The 21,590-nt window shown below is 39.2% G+C and overlaps 1 protein-coding gene across 1 annotated transcript in view; it reads left to right on the top strand.

Annotated features, from left to right (window-relative positions):
- The first annotated feature begins 13,900 nt into the window (after nt 1–13,900).
- EPM2A (EPM2A glucan phosphatase, laforin) overlaps nt 13,901–21,590 on the top strand; it is a 42,262-nt gene continuing 34,572 nt past the window's right edge. Inside the window, exon 1 of the mRNA XM_080586446.1 lies at nt 13,901–14,326. Coding sequence (XP_080442572.1) covers nt 14,068–14,326 — 259 coding nt within the window. The 5' untranslated portion in view covers nt 13,901–14,067. The remainder of the gene's footprint in view (nt 14,327–21,590) is intronic.

The raw sequence follows: 21,590 nt of genomic DNA, 5'->3' as shown, positions 1-21,590 counted from the left end.
ATTTGGTAAGGATAGTAGGAAAATAAGGTCCTTCTGATACAGAGAATTTATCTGCTTGATTTCATCGGTATTTCCCAGAAAAGGGGAACAAAAAAATGTATGAGGAAGTAGAAGAAGCAAAATAAAAAGACTGATAGCTTTCACTTGCTAATAACTTGCTAATAGACCGGTCATTTAGAAAATGTTTTGAATCATCATTAGATGCACTACGATATGCAACAGCAGAAGTCCCCACCTCTGCCATTCTGACAAGCCAAATTCTGCAACGTGCAGGGGTAGGTAAGCATAGGTAAGCAGACCTAGTAACAGTCTCAGGTCACAGGAAAAATGTATGCAAAATGAGCATGTATGATTTTAATTGCAAACTACTGAAGGAAAAAAAACCTAGGACTTCCTCAGGTACAGTTCATATAAAGCAAGATTTGTAGAATCAAACAGAAAAATGTGATTTCTGTCTTAATGCTATTTCAGCAGTCTGTTTAAGTCAGCTTTGTTTCATCCTAAACTGTGCTGACATTTTTTTCTTTAAAATCATAAAATGAATATAATACATCTAGATAAGATTGAGTTTGACAATGTTATAATGTAGTATTGAACTGAGTATTTTACGATATTAAAATAGTGGAACACAAAAACTAGATTGTAATACGTGCTTTTTGCTTAAGATCTACCTTTTTTCCCTAAGCTACTTTTTGAAGCATGTAATAAAGAGCTGTCTTCAAGCTTCTTGTGATTTAAATGGAGGGAATTCTGCTTAGCAAGGTGAAAGTTGGGTTGCATTAGTATTTTCACGTGAACATCCTGACAAAGCAGTAGGCTGCGGGACAAAACTAATCCGATTATGTGACTGTTTAGCAAAGGAGCAATCAAGGACCTGGCATGAATATACGTTGGACTTTGCTCAGAAGTGTTAATATTTGATAGTTACATACTGTGTAATCATTTGAGTGTTGTGTACTCTTTAGTATTACGTTTATGTAGTTGTGTTCAATATGTCATTCTGGAGGCATTGGCAGCAAACAAAGCAGGAAATAATGTGTTGCTTAATGAGATTTGAACCTTGGTTAAGGTAAAACTATGGCTGTTATGCACTGTGGCAGCTGTTTATGAGCATCAGCTGTCAGCTTCACCTTTTATTTCAAGAGTAACGGAAGAGTGGATGCCTTGTTGTCTGAGCAAAGTGGCTTTACTTATATAGCGAGAAGAGTTTCATATGGTATCTCACTGTGCACGTGGATTTTGATGCAGCTTGATTGTTCTTGATTTAACAATGCAGGAAGATTAAGTTCCCAGCAGATGGGATTACACATGACACAAAATTGCTTCTGTATTTTGTTATAAAACGTGTTCAGTCTAAGTGACCTGTGACTTGGACTTAGTTAACTGCAGTTGCAACTTGTAATCATATTTTTCAGTTGATGTAATTTTGGTTAAACACAGCAGCATTTACATTAAATATTTAGAAAATAGAAATTCTCTTTGATGGATTTCTGTTTCTTTATAGAAAGTGTGTTCATCAACATTTGTAGGACAGCCTGGCAAGTAAATGGAAAACTCAATTTCTTTATTTTGTTCCTATGAAATCTGCATGTAGGTAAGAAAGTGTATCATTTTACTGATTTTTTTTTCTTTACAAAGTTTATGTGATTGGCAGTGTTAACTTTTTATTGTCCCTTTGATCTTCAGGTGAAGCTTAAATGATGTCAGAGTTGCTGATCCAGCTGCTTGTTATTTTGTTTGACTAGTTCAAGCATGCAAATAGCTGAGAAAAATCTCTCCAGGCTTTTAGAGGTATGTAATAGGCTGAGACCATTTCAAGTACAAGATGCTACCAGTGATGGTCTTCCTGATTGTAGGGGGTCATTGCTAAGATTCTGGTGGTTATTGTGTACTCCAGGGGCAATCCGATAGTCTTCTCAATCCTTCTAAATCAGGGAGAAGGGCAATTCTTGTAGATAGCTGTGATCTTCTATATGATCTTAAAACTTGTCAGTTTTCTGGGAGTCATGTTGAACCTACAAGTCTTACTTCATGTCAGTGCTTGCCTATTTAGTGTTTTGTACTTCACGTCTTTTTAGTTTTAAGTGCTGTCCAGGTTTCATTAAAAAAATGCTTTTTTACTTAACAGGGAAGTTTTAACAAAAAATGCAGAATACTTAATTGCCTATATACTTGAGCGTTTACATTTCGAGTAATTTGGAACATGCACCAGATGGATATCACAAACAAACATTAATCAATATCAAAATCTTCTTTTCCACTCAAGGTGAAGCACATTGGTACTACCTCTCCCCTCCTCTCTTTGTGAAAAGACTTTTGACCTCGGGGACTGATGTGCCTGGTTACACGTACCTGTTGATTTGCCTTACAAATGATGAACATGCAAATGCTTTGTAGCCTGTCAAGCTAGTGGACAATGAGATCACAAAAAACTTTCTCAGTCTTTCTGGGAGTAAGGGAGGTGTGTGTGTGTGCACTCTTTACACAAATGACTACAGATGGCAACAAAAACCTAGTTCTTTTGGTCTGTTAACCAGTCATCCTCTGCTGAGCCATGAGCTGTCTTACTGTCTCCCCATGTGCTGGGAGGAGGAGTGAGAACAGCTAGGTGGGCTGCTGGCAGCCAGACAAGGTCAAACCCACCACAAGGACAAAACCCATTAGGAAACGCTTCTCCTTTTTGTGTCTGCGGGAATTTTTTCCTCAGGTGTAGTTGTCTCCATTCAGAAGAAATCTCGTGCATGCAGAAAAAGGACTGCTCTAGTCATTGGGAGGTTACTTGACACATACCATTCATCTGCATCTTTACAATCTGCCATTTCCAAGGGGACTTGGAATGAACCTACAAGGGCTTGGGAGGATGAGATGCAAGGTTTAGTGTGTTGGTCTATGCCATACATCAGACTGCAGGGTCCTGTGACTCAGCAAGACAGGCGAGCATCATTCCTGCTACATGTGGGAGGGAAGGGCCTGACCGTGCCCATGCACATCCCAGCTCAGACTAAAAAGGGTTTGGTTCTAAATTATGGGATGCATATATATACTGGTAGTACGAATCAGTAAAAATAGCACTACTCAAAAGATTTCACTTTTTAATAACCAACTTTCTTGTTTCCTTTTACTCAACTGGTTGAACAGTTCTGTTTCAGGGTTTTGTTGCAAAGTGGGTGTTGAAGCCTTAATTATATTTGTCATCAGGGTTGCAGTACCATTGTGTTGATGAGGTAAAGTGGGTTGTATATTTTAACATAACTCAGAATATCATTCAGCTGGACAATTGGAAAGCTGTAATTGTTTTGGAAAAAACAAGTTGGTTTTTTTTTCCTTCTACTTTGGAATGAAAACCAAACTTTTGGTGTTTGGTTTTTTTTTTGGTCTTATTTGCCTTTTTTATTTTAAAGCAAGCAAGACACAGAAAAGAAACCTGTGGAAAATACCCTGTGCATAGGTGTGTTACAAGGTCACACAGAACATTTGTAACTGAAATAAAAAGTAAGTAAGAATCTTCAAAATAGGTGAAGAATGTGATAACTTAAGCTTTCTAAATTAATCAAGGTAAATGGTAAATTAGTGTGACCACAGGTAGGCTCTCAACAAAAATGGGTTTGCCAGGTGCTACCCTAGACAGTTAGGGCACAGCTGCCTCATGAATATTCTGTTTGAAGACATTTTTTAATTGACAGCGGTTGGATGAACAACTTGGTGTTAATTATGGTAGCTCCTGAGAATAACAACCAAAGGGGTTGAGGATACCATGCTGGTTGCGGTGACCTAACAGAGATAGGAAACGGATAACAAATGGCCAACTGAAGTGTGCTGTGCTACGTGGGTAAGCACCTGATTGTCATGTGAAGACTACAAGCGTGTTTTCTTCAAAGCACAGCTGGCTAGAGTGACTGCTTGCATCTGTGGAGATAATGTTTTGGAGTTGTGATCAAGCTGAAAATAACCCGTGGAGAAAGTACAGAGAACATTACCAGCTGTACATTGTTATCTGGGGACCTCATCCATGACAGGGGAGTTAGTTATCTGCTCCCAGACCTGTGGTGACCACAGAGTTTATAATTGCAAGCTACTGCTGTATAATGAGTTACTCGTTAATGAGCTGAGACAACATGGCAGTCAGCAAATGTTATACTTCGCAGCTGGAGCAGACTGATGGAATTTATCTGGTCATTGACCACAACCCAGCTAATGGCACATTACTCCATAATAATGTGATCGAGGAATTGCTGCGGGATGTGCCAAGAGCCAAAATCTAGCTCATACTGTCAGTGATCCCATCATAACCAAATGCAGATTTACTCTGTCATTTCTGTTTCCCTTTGTGACATTAAATGATGATCTATTGTTTTTTACATCACTGTAAGTGGGATTAATAATAGAAGTCATTGATTTTATCAAAACAGTATTTCAAGCCAGTACCAACGCTGCTGTTATGCTTCAAGGGGATGTTCTGACAAACTCATCCATAATGCAACTTGGGTGAGGAAAAAATAGTTTTTTTATTTATTGCTCCCTATGGAGCACATAGATGTAATCACATTAAAATGAAGTGAGAAGCTATGACTAAAGTAATTCGGTGAAATTCATGCTGAGTTCATTTTATGTTTAGTTTGATCAATATATCAAACATGTCAGTTTCTATTTCCCTGAATTTATGCAGGTGGCAATGTTTGAACAAAGATGTGCTACAGCAAAACAAGTGTTAATACAGAAAAATAAATGTAAGACAAAAGTAATTGTTCTCCAGCAGTACTCACAGAAATGTTAACAGAACCTGTTTACTTGGGAAAGACTGCCAGCAACTTGTTTATCTGACTTGAAGTACTTGAGTGAAAAACGATGCCAGCTGGATTTGTTATGTAAATAAAACTTTCAACAGATTTTTGAGTATTTTTGGTTTCAGTAGAACAGCATTTAGTTTGTTAGCTATGGGAATATATGTGCTGTACGTTTTCATGTTTTGGCACGTGATGATTCTATTAGTAAATTTACAGAAAAGAGGTGTTTGTGAGGAAATGAGTGGATTCCATTTACTTCCATGCAGTTTTTAAAGCAGTCTAATCCAGGTCAGACTGGCTGCTGCTTAAAGTGTGTCTCAGTTCTAGCACAAAGTAGTTCTCTAAGTCTGAAATAAGCTCTTGTAGGTGATAATGTGCAATTCATCCATCGCTCTAGTCAGCTGCCAAGAAACAGTTCAGTAGCTTTCTCTTTATATTTTTCTGGTTGATGACATGTCCCTGAAGAAAAAGCTGTTATATTTGCAAGTGTTTGTGAAAAGCAGAGAGGATTTGAAATGTTCAAAAAATGTAATACCCAAATCACTAGCTGAAATTTCATTAGCCACTTCAAATTTTCAGTTGATTGTATGCGAACTTCAACAAAACCCATATAGCTTTGCGGACAGTTCAGCAGGGAAATGCTTAGCCTCTCTTGAATTCTACATAGTCCAGACAGTGAACAGATTGTTTGCATTATTCCTTTTTCCTTCAAAATCTGTTCTTTTCTTTGCATTGTTTTAAACAATAATATCCCATTGGCTGTCCCCAGTGAGACTCCTAATTTGAAGTCATATTAACCTAAATTACAAATGTATAACACTTAATATGGTTATAAGTAGCAATTAGTTACGTTTTCATAAAGTTAAAACTTTCACCAATGTTAAATAGCCAAATATGGGGTAAAAATTAGAAAATGAAATGTATATTTCTAAAGAGAATTAATCCTTTATGTATTGATAAAATCAAGAGGGTACTGTTTTATCTGTTACCTCTAATAATTAAAGTCTTAGGTTTAGACTTCTAAATCTGAATGCTTTTCCTTAGAGTCACTTTGAATCTTTCTCCTGTTAAGTGAAGGCACTGACAGCCAGTATTTTTGCATTTTACACTTTTTAAATACGAGGAAAGAAACGCCCACCTTCTAAGGTTTAGTGTTTTAAACATGTCAGAGAACCTCATTTTGTATGGAGACATGAAGACCAGAATGACGTGAATACTGATTTGTGTTCTCTCCTTAAAGAATACAAAAAGGAGGAGCATTGGAAAATAAATTTAATTTAGTTGTTCCAACAGAAAATGCTACCTTGACTCAGTTAGTTTGCCAGGCAAACAACACTGGACTCAGCCTTTACAATATAAAGTCTAGAGAGATGTAAGGCTCGTGCTTGTTCAGTAGAGATCTTTCCGGAAGAAAAGAACACTGAAGTCCTCCTTCAGATGATTGTTGTGTACGGATGTGGTAAGCCTGCAATTGCCATTTCATCTGCAGTGCTTGGCTTTGAGCAGCCTATAGCATGGGTTATTCAGCTGATCGCGTGGTGCAACAGGCTTGATTTTTGTAAAAGCTATTGATGTTGGCAGCTCTGCCAAACTGTTTAGTTCCATCCCACAGCCAAATGGTTGATAAATACCAACAAGTATGCGTAGATGGTTTCTAAGGGAACTTGCATATCAACGTACAAATATTAAATGTGCCTTTCACATGCATAATCACTTGTTGGTAACATAGCTGAAGAAAATGCTGTCAATTATTTTAGGTTGTTTAAATATTTCTGTATATTAATAGAGTTTATATAGTTTGAAGGAAAAAAGTGAACAGCAGAAAATGAGGTAGTTAAGAGATAAAAGGTAAAATAAGTAGTCTGTTATAGTTGGAATGCAGAGTCAGTGCCTCACTTAATTTACCACTGTTCCTGACAGGAAGAACTACGTAACCGCACGGTAATATTCACTAGGTTGGGACTGATACTCTGAAGTTCTGATTATGGAAGCAACAGATGGAGTTACCACACCTAGATCTTTGAAATGCTGAGGGATAGTTCATCTTGGGTGCCATTTAATGCAGTCAAGGTAGTGAATATTTACAATATCACCGATAACTAAGGTAAAAAAAAAAAAGTCTGTTTATGCATTCAAACCTACATTATAATTGAAAATAGAGAGCTTAATTGTTGCTTTCACTTTAAGTCATTTTAAATGTTGATGTTTGCTAAGGAAATCTAGGAACTGCTTGTCATTAAGTGCTCCATTGTGCTTCCCCTGTCAATTCAGACTGGCCATCACGCCAGTCTAATAGCTTTCCCTTTTCTTCTTTAAAAATATTTTAACCACTGGGATAACTGTAGATAGTAATAAATTAAGAACTCATAAATGTATGCAGTGTAAAGAACTTTTTTTAAACAAGATTAAGCTCTTGGGAACTTGGAGCACAATATTCTACTACGTGTGCATGTAAAACAAGTACTGCATGCTACAAGGAATGGTTGCTTGGCTGACAGAAACTGAAGAGTGCTTGAAGTTTGCATTGGACTAGTTCCAACAATCTCTATATAGTACATTTTAAAAAAGCCATTTAATTGATTTATGGGTAGGACCTTGAAAAGTGAGAGATCAGAGCAGGATTTATTCTACAAGTTTCCCAGAAAAGGAATTTGCTCAAACAAGAACTGGTTCGGAAAGCTTAAGAAGGCAATTTCACTTACCTATATTTCTTTACACGCGAGGGGGATCAGTCAGGTTTTATAAAAGCATGTAAACACAGTAATAACATGTTTAAGGTCATGAGTGACACTCAAGGACTATTCAATTTTTGTCAAATTAGTGTCTGTTACTAATCTGTGAGCCTATAAGCTTTTCTCTTTAGATGTACCTCAGAACCAGAGAGGCTTTTGGCAAAAGAGGTTTTTTTTATAGCACCAAGTCTTCCATAATGATCTTAGCTTGGGAGTATTGTGCCTATGTAAGCGTACAGATAATGTAAAATAATGGAAACCAAGAAGGAATCTCTAACTAGGATAATTAACTCTAGGTGCTAATTTTCAATACATTTAAAAGCACGGGGAGGGGGAGAGTCATAAAGTTGAGACAGTTTGTATGATTATATTTTCATGCAGTGAGGATCAAAAAGTACTGCAAAGATCTTGTAATTTGTGCTCATACCTGCTCAAGACAATGTAATATGTATGTGTGATGTGCAAACATAACTCTACAAGGAGGGTACACATATGCTGCCAATGAAGTACATATTCCTGTACTTCAGAGGCTGTTACAATATTGCTCATTGACGTGACTGATTCATTTTCAGGTGGATGCCCAAAACATTATTCCTTCCAAACAGGTGGAGGGAAAAAAAAAAAAAGCAACCAAGAAATGGTCTGCTAGTGACTTATAGCCAAGGTACAGCTCTTGAGTAGGCAGCTGTGGCTCCCTGTTGGGACTACCTTGCGGGACTGGCTGTGCTAATGGAAAGGCATCTGTGGGAGAACTCAAGCTCCAGTGGAAACAGGTCACTATGGTACACAGCAATACACACACACCAAATTAAGTAGTAGGAGTCCCCTGTCTATGATCTAGTCTCCAAAGTATGTCATACACATCTTCTGTCTCTTGGCTGCAAACTGTTGCCATGACCTGTGGAAGGTTGCTATGTTTCGGGCTGTTTATGCACTCATTCTAAGCTGCAGTTCATATTTTCAAGTTTCTTTTTAATGGTTGGATGAAAATAGCATTTGTTCCTCAGAAAGGATTATTTCTGTGTCCGTTAAGTGAATTCTGTGAAGCTTGTCAGATCAGCTGAAATAAAGTTTATTTAAAAGAAAGACAACTACAGTTGACAGACTGGTGAATACATGAAACGAAGAAGATGAGGAAGCAGCAATGTTGGATTGATATGGTAGTACAGCATCATATTGATACAAGGAAAGAAGATGATGTAGATTTTCAAGATCCCCGTATGCTGTTATCTACCTAAACGCTAAATCTGCTTCTTTACTAGCTTTGGCTAGTGATGCAATCTCGTGTGTGTGGTGGGACTGTCAGGTAGGAGGCAGTGTGATTTTCTGGATTTTTTTTTTTCACTCTTGCCCCTTTACTTGCACTTTAAAGATAATTGCTTGATCCTCCTCCAGTTTCAGCCTAAGGAAAAGGCTTTAAGTTGTGATTATTTTTTAATATAACTGAAGAAAGAAAATGATAAGGTCAGTCACCAATAAAATGGATTTCTTGTTTTATGAGGAGCATATAAAAAACAATGAGATCTATTGCTCAAGAGTATATCGAGAACAAACTTTTCTTGTTTAACTTTCCCATGGCTGCTTTGTAAACTAACAGGAACATTCTTTCACCTTTTACACAACAGAAACTGTTTCAGATTTTTTTTGTTCCTGAATTCAAGATTAATAATTTAGTCATTCATATTCAGAAAATAATTAAGCATAATTTATAACACTAAAGTGATGCTAAGACTGTAAAGACCATGCCAAATGTTTTGCCCTCTAATGCTGTGTGTGACGTGGTGAAGTCACGCATAAAACAGTTGAAAGAAAAACGTTCACAAAATGAAAAACTAACTTTTTCTTGACATGGCCACAGGAATATAACATACAGGAACTTCCTGTCAACAAGCGATTTGCTGGGGGTCCAAAAATCCCTGAAGCTATACTCAGTTACAGATGGTGCATTAGTTAGGTGGGAACACAGCTACTAGAGCCTGTGCATCTGCTTTTGAAAATGGAAGGAGTGTGTAAGTCTCCACAAAGAAAGCACGTTATTCTACTTAAACTGTTAAATGGCATGTTACTTTTGGGTCAGACTGCATTCTATGGAGTGTGCTTTAATGGAATAAAATTGTGGTATTCCATGTCAAATGCTTTATATTGTGCCTTGTTGCAAAAGGCCTGAAACTCCTTTTTTCCTGAGATAAGTATTTTAATGAGAAACCTCACACTCCGTTGGTGGTAAAAGGCTGGTTTCAAATAGCGTACATGATCATGAGTACCAATTTACTGTTCCATACCACTTTTCACTTGAGAATCTCAAGGTACTTTGCAATCATTAAATCTTTACTCCTCCCCTAAGAGTTCACAGAAGCCCTCTGAGTAGATCCGGGGCCCCTTTTCTGTCCCTTTGTGTGAGGTCACATTGATACGAGGGCTACCAGAACTCCAGCTCTGCTTGGGGATGTACTTCCCTGGCATGGATGTCCCACAAGAAATACATAAGGCTGCCCAAGAGCATCCGTCCAAGAACCATGTGGGTAACTTTGCTTGAAGCAGGAATTTAGCTGTGTTCTGGGTTTGTCTGCGACATTTGTTGATATCTGGGCACTGATGAGGCTGATAGGGCATACTGAAAGGGTCCTCTGGTGAATTATATGGAGACTTTCTGCAACTTCCAACACGTTTCAGGCTGGGGAGGATGCAGAGATGGCTTTTTATTTTTACTGGATTTATAAAAACCACATCCACTAGAACAGTTATTTCTGTGTTACTGTAATGTTATTGCATATTTATGCTGCCTAGTTACTTTTAAAAATAAGGAATTATTATTTTTAAGTTAAGGAAATATGCAATACCAAGCTCTGTGCAAAAGTGAAAAAAATCTCCTACCTATTATTTGAATAAAATTTTCCAACACAGTTCCTGAAATGATTAGTCGTGCCAGAATTCCTTAGCTTAGTCTGCATAAAAGGCTGCTATTAGCACTAAGTAACTAAAACAGCACATGGAGTTATCGCTCCCCTGAAACAGCACCTAAAATGAAAGAAATGGAATAATAGTGCTTATCTGGCAACAGGTTCTTAAAATCTTTAAGCTGTTTTCAGTCTCCACACTTTACTGCATAATACACAGGTATTTCTTTTTACCAGCAAGACTGTACAGTGTGCTGCCTTTCTTTTTCCTATGATTAGAGCAAACATTTGGAAATTGCAATAATGCTTTCTCAGTATCTTTGCAAGAAAGAAAATAACCTAAAAAGGGAAGAAAGGCTAGTCTAGGAAGGAGCACAGCTAATCTAAACATCAACCAAAACTTGCAATCAGGGAAAACAAAACAAAACAAAACCAACCACGCCTAAATGCCTTCCCTTCTCCAACCAGATCCTTTCAGGATCTGTGTTTTGGTTTTGTTTTTCAAACTCTGCCTTCACTACAGATTTCCCTACTTGGAAGTATTATCGTTTGAGATCACTCTACAGCGACAACAGATAAAGCTGTGCCAAGCTGCAAACAGGCCCATGGTGTAAAAGTTTGCAATCAGCAAAGGACATGCATGCTACAGACACAGGCTACCCTACCGTGGAAATATTAAGTTCATCTGTCATTTCAATAGTGTTCATGTTGTTCAGATAGCTGCGTGCTATTTCTATATTTAGTAGACACTTCTCAAATAAGAAAATTGTGAAGAAAAATTCAACTTGGAAAGTTGAATTGTGGACTGTCAAATTCTTGACTACTGTCTTTATTACAGTTTCAGCCAATGATACTTTTGCTGTAAGTAAGGGCCTTACTTTTCAAGTTTCCTGAATGTAACAAATGATTCAAAACTCTTGAGTTCATGAAAATAACAGCACAATTTTACGCCATGAAAAGACAGTAGAAGAAATTGTAGGGACTTGTGTAGCATTAGGAAACTACAAACATTGCTGTGTTGCTAGTTTGTTGTTAGATCTGAAGCAGCTCTAGGCTCCCACTCAGTAGACAGTGTTGGTCCAAGTATACTGCTAGATCCTAAAGAGGTGTTAAGGACACAAAGGCACAATATATATTATCAAAATTCAGACAGGCCACAGTGTTCAGATGGTAGTTTATTCTCCCAGGAATGAATGGTTAACAATAGCTTCTGGGACAGTTAAAAGCAATTTGATTATTAGAGTTCTGGCATGTTTATGCCAAAGCTTTTTGATGGGACTTATAAGGCTTGCCAAGTTGGAACAAGGACCTAATACAACAAAACCAGGAAATGGTCCTGTCTGAGTTTGTGGTTGCAAAAGATGACCAGCTTATAGTGAAGGCTTTTGAGTTTGAGAATAGCATTGAGAACTGTAAGGAAAGAGTGCTGGTCATGCAGTACAAGGATAAGGGGTCATTTTGGCAAATGAAACTGGTTTATTGTTAATGCCTTAGGGTCACACTTAAAACTAAATTTAGGTTATAGCAATGGCCCGACAGTGAAAGTACTTCTTCAACTCCTGCAATCCCAAATAATAACAGCATGTGTAAGATCCACCATGGGCCTTTGACTCTTGCCAGTTTAGAGATGAGAAATCCATAGACCATGCAAAGCCAGCAATGGAAAAACCACATATTTTAATTTGCTTCTGAGCTTGAAGCCAAACCTTATGGTACCTTTAGCTCACCAGTGTACTAATTAGATCACCAGATCTAATGATAATCCCCTTCATCCTGCCTGCAGACCTCACCCACTCCACAATTTGGTAGTATTTTTCAATAAATATTGTTTTATCTGTGCTGTCCCCAACCCACAGGACTCCAGAGTCCCAAGCCAATCTCCAGTTCTAATTCTTATCTCAGTCTTGCAGCATTCGGCAATAAATACAATTTTTCATCCTTTCTTGTTTTCTCTCTCAGTGCTAACCCTAATCTGAACTATAACCGCAGTCTGGAAAGCTATACAGCCATAGTCCATTTACAATCCAACCAAAAAAAAAGCCTAAGTCTTCACTTACTACTCTGTGAGAATGGCCCCCTCATTTATTTAGGTATAACCTGGAGACTCACAACTGACAGTCACTCTCAGTCCCAAACACTCATCTTGACCGTGTGGGTTTCTGAGGAATGTGCAGGGAGTCAAACTTGACACTCCCTGCCATCTTTAACCTTAATCCAACACCCAATATTGGCAGGCCCAAAATTGATTAAAGCAGAAGCTGGAGAAGAAATGGATTAAATTAGTTTTAAGCCTAGGATTTTGCACAAGACTAAAAATCTTTATGGTTCCACATGGCTCACAGGTCTAAGGTGAGGACTCAGGATTTACAGGCACAAAAAAAGTTAATATTTGTCTTTACATATGTGTTGCTGGTCTTTTTACATTAAGGTTTAGACCACAGCCAGGAACTACATTATCAGATTGTTGGATCCTTTCATTTCTTGGCTTGAATGATGCCTGGAATGAACGGCAGCATATGGTTTTAGATAGATGCAAGATGCTTTTAAGACTACCTTCAGGCTTGATTTTTGGGATAGAAAACCTAAGTTTATCGTTACATTCTGTATTGCCCATAATACTACAATGAAGGCGTATGCTAAAGGAGTAGATATTTGAAAGAAGATTATGAGATAGGTTACGGGTGACTTGACTGTAAGGTTGAGCAAAAGCAAGGATTAAAATGTGTTGCTTTGTTCGACAAAAGCAGCAGTGCTCCAGTGAGGGCTGGTGCTAGAGGAAAAGCAGGGAGGACTGCCAGAATTCCCTCAGCTTTGGTGACATCTGGGACAGTGGTGGCATGTCACTTACACCAGTTCAATGAGGATCAGGGAAAACAAGCTAAAGCATTCTTAAAAATAAATTTGGCTGCACATACTCTTCGGCGTGTCATCACCACTGAACGCAGGAAGCAAGCAGCCACCTTCTGAGGCAGGGTTTCTTTTGACTCGCTGAATGGCTTTCATCCTGTTCCCAGAACCTGACCTACATAAAGTTACTGCTCCTCTGTTTCTGTCCTTAAATGCTTCTGCAGCGGGTGTATTCGGACAAGGACCGTCCTATAAACGGTTGGATCGCATCCTTTTTTCTCAGTCTGTGTGTAAGCCCTGAGTATTGCTACGGGCAGGAGTTGCCCGATTACAGCCAGCAGGGCAGACCTGAATGCATGCAGCTGGGAGGTGTTTTTAAGGAAGCTTTGTTAACATTTCTCCCCTGTGCTTCATATATCTGGGTGAAAAGATGTAAACAGAGAAGATACCAACGCCCTGAACACTTAGGCTTTATTTGAGACTATTCCTTGAGAATTGCTTGTAACGCTGCACGACAGCAGGAATTTAACAACGTGTGCGCTGCACTAAGTGAAGCAAGTCCCTCAGGCCTAACTGCAGCCCCCTCCACTCCCTGCACGACGAGCACCCTGTGCTCACAGCAGCTGAGCCGGGTAAGGCCCACCGCCGCCGCCCGCCCCTCAGGGCCGCCCCGAGGCGTTCCCGTCGCCGTCCCCGCCCCGCCCCGGAAGGCCGGCGGCCCCCGCGGCACGGAGCGGCCCCCTGGCGGCGGCGGGGCGGCCTGAAGGGAGGGCGGCGAGACCCAGCCGCCAGCCCCGCCGGGCCGCCATGCTGTTCCGCTTCGGCGTGGTGCTGCCCGGCCGCATGGCGGAGGGCGACGGCGCGGTGCTGGTGGCCGGCTCGCGGCCGGAGCTGGGCCAGTGGGACCCGCAGCGCGCCGTGCCCATGAAGCCGGCGCGGGCGGCGGCGCTGTCGGCGCAGGAGCCGGCGCTGTGGCTGGGGGAGGTGCTGCTGCCCGGCGAGGAGGCCGCCAGCCCCTTCTGGTACAAGTTCCTGCGGCGGCAGGGCGGCCGCCTGCTCTGGGAAGGTAACGCTGAGCTGCGCTGTCGTGAGGGCCTCTGGGGGCTGGTTAGCTTTGCCATCGGAATTACAGGAAAAAAAAAAATTAGGGAAAAGCTCTGTCACGTCTTTTCCAGTCCCTTTGCTGTTTCAGCCCTGCTTACACCGCGCATCTCGCCTGCGTTGTCAAATGCTGAGTAACTTCGGTGTTCAGGCGACGTGAGGCTCCGTGAGCTGGCTTAGTAGGCCTCATTTAAATACTACGCCCAAAATAACACTGCAGAGCTCCCAGCTTGCCTCTTGTCGCTAAGGAAAGGATCAGACCTGGTGAACGAAGGACAGATGACCCAAGAATTCGTGACTTGCATAACATAAAATAGTTTTACAGTCCATGCACAGAAGTGGCACGTTATAAAGCTGTTTCTTTTCATCCATTTTAAGGACACATACCGTGCTTTCAAACTTTTATATGGCCATTCTGCCATATAAACTTAAACATGGATATCGTCATAACTACTGCATTTGTTCTGTGAAAATACTGTTTATGTCATGAAGTACTACTTACATCATGTCATAGCAAATGTTTTATTTGTAGTTAAACGGTACATTCTGCCTGTTTTAACCATGTTTTTCTTTTGCAGACGTGCAGGAAAAGTGAATTTATGAAATAAAAATCTTTGCATCTGTCCATGGAAGCAGAATTGGGTATTTTTTTTGAAGGTGCTGAGTTCTACATAACATGTCAGTGATATTGGTGTGGAGAAAGTTCTTCGCCACACAGGATATAGAAATAATAATTAAAAAAGAAAAAAGGTGTTCCAGTCTGTAAAGAACCTGTAATTGTAAGGTACAAGTTACTATCCAGTTCAGAGTAATGTTCCCTTGGGGTGGTTATCCATACCTGGGAGTGCCTTTCATACGTATAGTAGATTGTCAAAACAGAGTATTCTTATTACTCAGTAGTACTATTGATCCAGTTTTAGGATTAACCTGTGTGGAATTTTGTGTCATTGTACATGCTCAGCAGTTGCTAGAATGATAGAAAATAAACTGGAATATCATCCAAACGCAGAGGTTTTTTTTAGTTAGTCACTCATATTAGCCCCTTTTTCTCCTAAGTTGTTATTTACAAAAAAGAACTATATTTGCCTAAAACCTGAAATCTATTGTTATTCATAGCTCCCATGAAGGGAGTTTAAGAATGCTTTTCTATTTAATAAAATAAAAAAAGTTGCAAGATATTGTTTGTCATTTTTTCTAATGATTTTATTGAGCTATAGTTGAAGAAAGACATCTACTATAAAAAAAAAACAAAACACTTTTTTGATAAGTAAATGCTGTGCTTTCTGTTTAGTATGCTATGTGTTCAGAATGAAGATGTGCTTTGGGAGACACTTAGCAGTTACAAAACATCTGCAAGAAAGAAGACCTGGGCATGAGGGATAGAGGAAAGTGCAGAATGACACTTGCTCTAAATTTAAGAGTTGAGGCATTCATGTATAACCAGAGAAACTCTTGACCAGTTATGAACGTCAGAGGTTTACATATTTTGGATGTGAAATAATACAAAACTTGACAAAGTGTTGTATTTAAGAAAATTACTTTCATTTTTTTTATTAATATACTTTGCATAAGAATTCCACTGCAAATTATGCATGTTATTTTTACAACCCTACAGCATATGTTGCATCATATATTTTGAGTATAAGTTTAGCTCATCCTCACAACATTCAGCGTGATGGGGAAACTGAAAAAGACAATGAGGATTTGTTTCCGTGGTCTGGAAGAGTCAAAGTCTTGGGCGTTTGGGTTTTGCCAAATGGTCTGATAGGAAGCGTTTGGATCAGGCCTGGGTTGCAGGAGGGTTGCTGGATTGGCACCAGTGTCTTGGGGGAGCTAGTTTCCCTCTGTAGGAGAATGGGTTGGGAGAGGAGACTTTTGTGCCCCCAGAGTGTCGGATGATACCTCTGCTGGTGCAGACTGTCCCAGGGTGATGACGCTGGTCTGCATCAAGGGCCTCTATAGCTGTTGGGCTCTTCTGTCTCGAATCACGATCCCTGCATGCGCTGTGGTCCAAATAAGGTTTCTTTGGGAATGGTACTTTGCTTACCTGCTGTGAGTCCAGATGAAAGGCCTGAAATTCAGAAGGATTTTGAACTATGCCACAGTATTTGTGGAAAACTGGTTGATGGTAATGAGCCTCAGAATCTGGGAAGAGTTTTACCCATTAAAAAAAGAAAGGAATGTATGTAATATGTTTTTGTTTTGTTTTGTTTTTAAACTATATCCTAGGTAGCTTTCTGTACTCTGCTTTTGATGTAGATTCTTCAGAACTGGGTTTATGCATCTCTCAGTTTGGAAAGTACAAGTATATTGTGCCTGATGTCAAAACTAAATAAATACAAGATGGAGCTTATGCTTGCATTTATTCTTGTGAGTTTATGCCTGAACACTAACCATGCTTTTTTGTTTTTTTTTTTTCTTTTTCTTTTTTTCTTTATCTCTGGTCTAAATAAACTATACAAGGTATAGGTACTATGTAAGATACAATGTTCCATAAAAGAACAGACAAAATGCCAAGGGTATGCCCCAAACTGTGTTTTGATATGATCAAATTCAATCTCCTGACACACTTTCACACAAGCATTGGTTTGAGATGGGGGGTGCCTGCTTGAAGCTTTGCAAATGATAGAGTCATGCCAGTTAAAGCTTAGAACCTAGGTTCTAGCAATTTGTGAATGTGAGCAGAGCCTCATTCCTTACCAGAAAAAAGTCAATTCTGGAGAGAAGAGAAAAGGAAATGTCTTGTTTGAATTCACTTGTAACTATTGTTCTCTGGGGTTTCTTGGAGGCCCCAAGCAAACAATACAACGCAGTTCAATTTAGAAGCAACTGTGCTGCACAGCCTCTGACTCCCTGTGCTGACCTTCCAATGTTTCCAGCTCATGCAAGCTTGTTAGTTACAGTGTAAGCCCTCTGTTGGATGATGTATGCTTCTCATAATAGTTCAAAAGGACTGGTAAAGTTAGGGTATAATAATATTTTTCATAATATTTTAACAGAACTAGTGGAAATATTAACCAGAACTAAAATTTGCTCCTAACTTTCAAGTATCAAGCACCTGATTGGCTGAAAACATCAGCAATCCTAAGGTACATCAAAACTTTCAACTCAAGTAACAATTAGAGCAGTTTGCACATTTTGCTGTGCATGTGTCCTGGTTTTCTTCTGTAGTTTATATGCAGCCATCCAGGAGTGGCAGCTTTCTGCTTCTCTTGTCTGTATGAGAAAAAGAAACAGGTATGTGACAGTGGGCGCTTATTCTCTGCTGGATGTTAAGAAGAGCTGAGCTTTTCCCCATGTTGCATGAATTGGTTTATCTGCTTTTTTCAGTGGTACATCAAGAGCTTTTTGTGTGCAAATAGGAAAAGGAGCTGCTGGCAGCTTTGATCACTGTCCTCCAGGTAACTACATCGTAGCTATGCCTCAGGGATTACTGGGTGCAGGGAGGACGGGGTGCTGTGGCTTCGGGGGGAAGCCTGCGGGTGTGGGTCCCTGCTGTCCCTGTTCACATCTGGCTGCAGGGTGCTGTGCCCAGTCCTGCTTGTAGTGCAGGTCGGACCATCTGGATGAACCAGTTATGTCCCCTGATCCACCAGACTACAGGGATTGTGGCTTTGTTGCCTGTCTTTGACAGCGGCCACTCTCTTTCTAGATAAAGTGCGTCTAAAGAACATTTTGCCCTTAGATCTTCCTGGCTGGATCTGCCCGCCCAGAGCTTGGTGCTGCAGGGGCTGAATTAGCTGCACTAGGGTAAGTGAGGCCTGCAACACTGCATCTGAGCTGTGCAGAGCCGGAGAAGATGGGGGCTATTGGTATTTTCCTGGAAATGGCAGAGTTCTTCATGGCAGCTGTTCTTAAAGTTTAGTCCAGCTGCATACAAAAGCAGGGTGAGCAACTTCTTTTTTTTTTTTTTTAATAGGTGTTAATTCATTTTTAATGTGGCAACCGAAACCAATCTTACCTCTTGGCCTTGACTGTGTAGAACGAGAATACTTGCTGATTTTAACGGGGTGATGTTTTACAGGCAGCAAGGGAAGTTAATACCTAGTTGCCATTCACGTTCAAGAGACTGTAACAGAATAAAAAAAAATTAGGGCAAAACTGTAGTGGGATAAGGCACCATAAAACTTTGAGGTAATTCTAGAGAAGTACAATTTAATGCAACATTATTTTTCTGTAACTGACATGCACCTCTTTTTCTTTCTTTCCCAAAGCTAATATGCAGATCCACAAATTACACAGAATTTCTATTACTGAACAAACAAAAACACAAAATGAGAGGATAACATTTCTTCAGTCTTTTTAAAAGAACTATTTTATGTAGCATTATTCCCACTGGGTGTCGCCATTTTACTTGTGTATAGCCAGCGACTGCTTAGCTTCATGCAACTGCTTACAAATTTCATCAGTATTTAGCGTAATCTGTTCCGCTTTTGGAAATAATATAGGGTTTTACTTCCCCACCCCAACCTCATTTTTAAGTAGGTAATGTCTGGGAAGGAACATAAAGTGCAATTGGGTTTTGATAGCTGAATAATTATGTATAATATGCTTTTGGTTCATGCAAGGCTATTGCTTCCTGAACAATGCTAGATCCCCTAGCACCTTTTAGGTGTGAGGAAATTTGTTATGAGTAAAAGAGAATAATTTTGGAATCTACTACTCAATCCCTCTTTAATGAATGGAGAGGAGTACAATAGCTCCTGTTATTTTGTTATTCAACCCTTTCAAGACATACTTATCGTGGATTACAATCATCATAAATGATTGGTAACAAGTTTTTTGTTCCATCCTATCTGTATGTCAGCATTAATCAACTTGTACTGAGCAGACGTATGAAACAATGCAGAGTTGCCCAAGAAAGTGCAAAATTAAAAGAATAAAAATAAGTATGCGCACATGCATTTCTCTGGATTTGGCAGCTATGTGTAATTTACTACCCACAGGAATAATCAGGGGCCAGCTTTGGCTGCCGTGAAAGGCTGATAAACATTTGTGCTTATAGTGATGAAGTTACAATAAATGTATCATTTAACAAATGCCTTATTTACCATTATTGCCATCATCCACTTCACCCCCTGCCCTCACTCCCAAGGGACAGCAGCATGCAATATGGGTCAAGAATTTATTTTCAATGGTGAGAAACATCGAGCAGTAATAACTAACTGGCATGAGCCTTTGGTTAAGATTTTGCCATGGCTACTATCCTGATGTAGCTTTTTTCCTGCCTATAGTTAAGTGATCTTTTCTGGTATGGTCAAAAGTAACAATTGGTAATATACAGTACAATGCTGTATAGAGTTTTGAAGCAGTAAGACTGTGTTACATTATGCATTTTATTATCAGGCATTTTTCTATCAGCTGCATTTTCTTTATACTTATTTCCACCATCTGTCTAAGAAGAACCTTTGTTTTCGTGAGCTGAATTCCCTTTGAGTTGCTTTTCTCTGGCTTAATCTACATCTGACTGGACATTTGGCTAAAAATTATTACTATAGTAGCAGCTCCCACTGAGAAACACCTGTGCCTAAGCAGACCTAGAGAGAGAAATAAAGCAGGTGTTTTTGTGAGTTGCCTTTGAAAATTCCTATTTTCTCATCTATGGTTTTTAAAAAAAAAAAAAGGCCTTGTTGATTAGCAGCTGAAGAGGGCTTTCTTGTAAACCATTTACTTCTAATTCTGGCATAATTAAAATCTATGAAAAGAATGCTTTTAGAATTAGACTAATAGGCTAAAAAATCGTGAATTCAGTCTGGATTTTAATAGATTTAGAACTTATTTCCCAGGTTATGCATATTAGTCCTACAACACTACAACATGAGAAGTTGTAGCAGTCTCCTTTAAATCTGACAAGATTAATGTGCAATGAAATAGTCTTTTGCTTTTTGGATATTTCTTTGGGTCTAGCAAATGCAAGGAAACTTTTCTGGAAATCAAACCAGTCATGAACAAGAAGTTAGTGAACTAAGTGTGGCAAGTTAACAATTTTGTCTCAACTATTTAAGTAATTATTTAAATAATTCAATAAATTTGCCTACTGTTTTCTGAATCTAACGGGAAGGCAGTTTATTGACAGCAGAAAAAAACAGTAAATGGCAGGGTAAGTGTACTTTTATCAAGCCTGCAAGTAAGGATTACTACATGACATACAGAATTCAAATGTGTTATTTGGCAGTATTTGTCAGAGAGGTAAAAACAAAGGCCAGCTGTGCAGGAGCTTTGTTTAGACTTTGGAAAGGTGGGACTCCCGTCTAAGGGTCTGTGGCAGCCTCCGAATGCCAGAATACGTGACCTAGTGAGGGAAATTTCTGCCTCCCACATCTCTGTTTTTTAACAATCAATGGCAATTCAGTCTTGGTGGGATTGAGACACGTCTTATTTCCAGACATGAAAGATTGAATTTCATTCTAACAGGCATCAGGGAGGCTTTCATGACAGTCTGATGTAAAGGGTAAGTAAATTTGAGTATTTTAAGTGTAGTGGTGGAAGTCCAGTTACAACCATATCTGATAATAACACCTTGAAGAACCACATTCAGATAACTATAGGAATGAGGTCCAAACCAGAACTTGAGGACTTCCTCTATTGTAATGTAGGCATGAAAGATAAAGAAGCTAGCGCATACTTAGGCTTTTAATTTCTTCATTTCAGAGGGTTTTTATAAGTATCCTTTAGTTCCTGTTCTTTTTTTTTTAAAAAAAATATTTTATTCCTTTATTCCATTTCCTTATCCTCAGAATGTTCATAGAGCTTATGATGTTATTAAACTCTTCCAGGGGAATTTCTAAGTGTGGTCTCAAGATATTCATTTACCTTGTTTAAAGGACCTAGTTTAATATTTCAAATTATTTCAATTGTGCCAAAATGAGTCTGTGTGTTGGCAGACTGTTGGATCATATTTTTTTAATCTCTGTGGTACAACTGTAGTAAAACAGTATCTGAAGGTTCTTCTTTGTATTCTGTTACTGTATGTGGTTAGTTCAAATCTCAGAAGATCCTCTTCTGGTCCCTGTTGATCTTCTTCTAGTCCTTGATCTTTGGACATATTTTTCTTACGTATATGTTCATCTGTTTTTCCTTTGTTTTATTCTTGTCTTAGTCTTTTGCCAGTCCCATTTTTCAGTTATGTGAAGGTCTTTGGTTTTAATCTTTGTTTTTTCCTTTGTACAGCCAGCTTCCTTAGTATGCCACTTTGATCATCCTTCATATGCATTAAACTAGGAGCCATA

This window comes from Anser brachyrhynchus, assembly GCF_964034855.1.
Source record: "Anser brachyrhynchus genome assembly, chromosome: 3".
Lineage (NCBI taxonomy): Eukaryota > Metazoa > Chordata > Aves > Anseriformes > Anatidae > Anser > Anser brachyrhynchus.
Note: the sequence above shows the minus strand (reverse complement) of the source record. Positions and strands in the feature narration are given on the sequence as shown.